The 4329-nt window shown below is 39.2% G+C and overlaps 1 protein-coding gene across 1 annotated transcript; it reads left to right on the top strand.

Annotated features, from left to right (window-relative positions):
• Positions 1-1283: 1283 nt before the first annotated feature.
• LOC135510578 (claudin-15-like) lies at positions 1284-4034 on the top strand. Its single transcript, XM_064931600.1, has 5 exons — positions 1284-1687; positions 2235-2399; positions 2498-2579; positions 2733-2840; positions 2948-4034. The coding sequence occupies exons 1-5, from the start codon at positions 1471-1473 to the stop codon at positions 3042-3044; spliced, it is 669 nt and encodes a 222-aa protein (XP_064787672.1). The 5' UTR covers positions 1284-1470; the 3' UTR covers positions 3045-4034.
• Positions 4035-4329: the final 295 nt, after the last annotated feature.

Raw genomic sequence — 4329 nt, 5'->3', positions numbered from 1 at the left:
AATCATAATCACTAGTTAACTACACATGGTTGATGATATTACTAGATATTATCTAGCGAGTCCTGCGTTGCATATAATCAGACTGAGCATACAAGTATCTAAGTATCTGACTGAGCGGTGGTAGGCAGAAGCAGGCGTGTAAACATTCATTTAAACAGCACTTTTGTGCATTTTGCCAGCAGCTTTTCGTTGTGTGTCAAGCATTGCGCTGTTTATGATTTCAAGCCTATCAACTCCTGAGATGAGGCTGGTGTAACTGAAGTTAAATGGCTAGCTAGTTACCGCACGCTAATAGCATTTCAAACGTCACTCGCTCTGAGCCTTCTAGTAGTTGTTCCCCTTACTCTGCATGGGTAACGCTGCTTTGATGGTGGATGTTGTCGTTGTGTTGCTGGTTCGAGCCCAGGGAGGAGCGAAGAGAGGGATGAAAGCTATACTGTTACACTGGCAATACTAGTGCCTACAAGTGCCTATAAGAACATCAAATAGTCAAAGGTTAATGAAATACAAATGGTATAGAGGGAAATAGTCCTATAATAACTACAACCTAAAACGTCTTGCCTGGGTGTATTGAAGACTCATGTTAAAAGGAACCACCAGCTTTCATATGTTCTCATGTTCTGAGCAAGGAACTGAAACGTTAGCTGTCTTACATAGCACATATTGCACTTCTCCAACACTTTGTTTTTGCATTATTTAAACCAAATTGAACATGTTTCATTATTTGGGTATAAATTGATTTTATTTATGTATTATGTTAAGTTAAAATAAGTGTTCATTCAGTATTGTTGTAATTGTCATTATTACAAATAAAAAATATAAAAAAATCGTCCGACTAATCGGTATCGACTTTTTTGGTCCTCCAATAAATTGGTATCGGCGTTGAAAAATCATAATCGGTCAACCTCTAGAATGTTGTAAACCATTAAACGCAATGCAAAGACACACCAGAAGCTTGGACTTTGAAATGCAAATAGTAATGACATCACTGGTCCTCATTAGGGTGGATTACCTGACAAGTACTCAGCAGGATGTGAAATGTCAGGTGTGGTTAATATGATAATATCTTGATATTTCAAGCAATTTCTAAGATTGCAGAAGCACAAGAAACGTGTATCAGTTTGGATCATGTCCCTAGACCATTTGAGAAAGTCCCTGTCATGCACCTCCCAGACATGTTTCCCCATGATGTAGCAAATACAAGTGTGTGTGTGTCTGTGTGTGTGTGTTTATGAGGGGGTGGGAGAGAACACAGGTAGGCAAAGACAAATCACTGAGGATGTCTGTTGCTCATTGACAACCTGACACAATCGTGACCAAGAAGGGGAGCAGACACTCAACAGAATTTCATCCTGTGGAGCTATATGCTTATATTTTATATTTTACAAGCTAACGATAGGATATCCTATTTTTTTCTCTCTTTTCTCTCTCCTTCTGTTTTTATTTACACCAATTACTTGAAAAATCTAAATGGATCCTATACTGGAGGTTGTTTGCTTGCTGCTTGGGTTCATAGGATGGGTGATGGTGGGGATAGCTATACCGAACCGTTACTGGAAGGTTTCAACGGATGACGGGAACGTCATCATTACCTCGAACATCTATGAGAACCTATGGATGTCCTGTGCCACGGACTCAACTGGTGTCCACAACTGCCGCGAGTTCCCCTCTCTACTGGCCCTGAACGGCAAGTGCACCACAAGATAATAGGAATCTTTGTCAATAAAAAAATAGAACAATTGCAATAGAGAAATTAAGCAACAATGTTTGAAGAGTAAATCGATTTATTGCCTGTGATGTTTGATATTGTTTTGTTGTAGTTAAACGAATATGTAAAGGCCCATAGGCAATACTTTGACCTTTTTCATTTGTGGTTAAACATATGATTATCCAAGAACGACATAAGTAATCAATCAATTTAGGTGGAACCAAGATGTAATTGGTTAAGATAAAAATCTGCCAAATAATTTATTCTATACTACACAATTCTGGTATTTGATTGTGACAATTTACCTTCCCTACTCAACAAATACAATACATCATATCCTTAAATATTTATCATAATTATTAGTTTCAAGTGTGGCAATTACAATGTGCATTAGTCAATATGATTCTGTACAAATCACATGTGAAACCAATTTGATAATCATTGTATTTATTTTTACAGTATATAAAAAAACATGTAATAGCCCTATTAAATCTTGATTGTACAATTTGTCTTTATTTTTAAGCAGGATACATCCAGGCGTCTCGAGCATTGATGATTGCAGCGGTCGTTTTTGGATCAATCGGGCTCGTCGCCACCCTGGTCGGGGTACAGTGTTCTAAAGCGGCCGGAGAGGACATGGTTCTAAAGGGTAGAATAGTTGGCGCTGGTGGTGTGCTTTTCTTTCTTCAAGGTAACTGGGCATGCTCAAGTTTACTACAATTACTGTTTCTATGTGTTATAACTGCCAAATCTCAATTTGTGCACAATTAACTTCTCGCTCTCTCGCAGGCCTGTGCACAATGATCTCAGTGTCTTGGTATGCTTTCAACATCACCCAGGACTTTTTTAACCCATTCTATCCCGGGATAAAGTAAGTGAGAGGAGACTGTTGGCCTATTCCAACTGCAGTAATGAGGCTAGTAGCACACTGCTGCCCTCTGCTGTATTTTAGACAGAAGAGCAGTCTCACTTCCAAAGCCTGTTTATAAACTTGATTTACTGTAGGACGTACTGTGTGTTGCAGGTATGAAATCGGAGAGGGCCTCTACATTGGCTGGTGCTCGGCTGTTCTTGCTCTCACTGGAGGGTCATGTTTGACATGTGCCTGCAAACTGAGCACGTCTGAGAAACAGTGAGTTCAGTGGATACTGTGTGTATGTATGTGTGTGTCTGTATCCTTCCTGATCCACATCTATGTGTGTCCTCACCCATTCTTCCTCTCTTCTTTCCCTTCCTCAGACCTTACCCATACCAGCCCAGGGGCAGAGTGTACTCTGGAGTTGCACCATCACGGAGTCAGGCTGCCACTTCCTACGGCCAGGACGTCTATGTCTGAGAAAGACAGGGCACACCACTGGACCCTGTGGATCACCTTCATTCACCACGTGTCAAACCTACCAGACACTGTTACACGCACAGCTACTGAGAAGGTGTAAGGGACTGTACGTTATTTATGAGGGATAAATGGAGAAAAATCGGACTTCTCTTAAATGAAAATGAAAGTCCCTCCCCTCAGTAAAATATATTACCCGACCCTCCCTGAATGTAAAAAAACAAGTGACCAACCCCTATACCCACAATAATAATTAAAACATCAAGTGGATAGCAGAGAACATGCCTACCGTTTACCCTCAATCCTAGGACAGGCCAGAGTCTTAGATATGCAGTTTTCGAAACTGTTCTTCGTTTTATAAGTATTAAGTTGTGGGTTCGCAGACCACCGCACACAGTGGTATGAGGTGAAAAGATATACAGTATAATAAAAACACTGCATTAATCTCTTATTTTCGGGCTGATAAAAACATGCCTTTTATAAATGCATTTCATGCAATTCTACACGACTGGAGACAAGCAGAATCTTTTTTTAACACCACAACAGAGCATGACAACAAATGAGCGCATGCTGCAGCACCAGAGACGTTTTCATTTCTATTCAGGGTATTGTTAAAAGGATGATAGGAACAGTGCTAAAGTTATCGATCAATTGTAGAAATGTAGTGCAACAGAACCAGTTACAATTGAAGCAACGGATCATTAATGAATTCAAGAAAAAGCGATATGCACTTGTAACTTTTTTCATTTGGGAAATAATGTTCTTATTTATTCTATTTTATTCCATGACATTGTTGTTACAAAATTGTTTTGTGTTGTCTGTGATTGGGGCATGGGAATACAAGAGCATCTGCTACAGTATTCTAAATTAACAAACGAGGCTCACTGCATGATCCTCAAACCAAAGACTGGCCAAACTCATGTTTCTAAAAGTGAATTCAAAAGGTACAGTTAAAATGACTGCACTGTAGAATAAAGGCATTTTGTTTTATTATTCAATAGTAAGGAATCATTTTTTTGTATACAGCCTAAATGCAAAATGTATAGGCAGGCTATAGCTTTGAAATCATAATATAGCCTAAATAATTAATTGTTGTTCCTTCTTAGGCTACCTGGCTTGCTTCTGACTGATTTAGAATTAGTATGTTGTTTAATAGCCTGTTGAAATGTCGAACGTCATCAATTGACAGAATCACACATTCCTTCCGAAGCAAAGTCTTTTTTTTGTCTCCTCAGTTATAGAACGTTGTAGCGCTGCCTCAATGTCATAGAGACAAACCAAAGACATC

Source organism: Oncorhynchus masou, chromosome 23 (assembly GCF_036934945.1).
Source record: "Oncorhynchus masou masou isolate Uvic2021 chromosome 23, UVic_Omas_1.1, whole genome shotgun sequence".
NCBI lineage: Eukaryota > Metazoa > Chordata > Actinopteri > Salmoniformes > Salmonidae > Oncorhynchus > Oncorhynchus masou.
The sequence above is the reverse complement of the archived record's forward strand: the minus strand, read 5'-3'. Positions and strand labels throughout refer to the sequence as shown.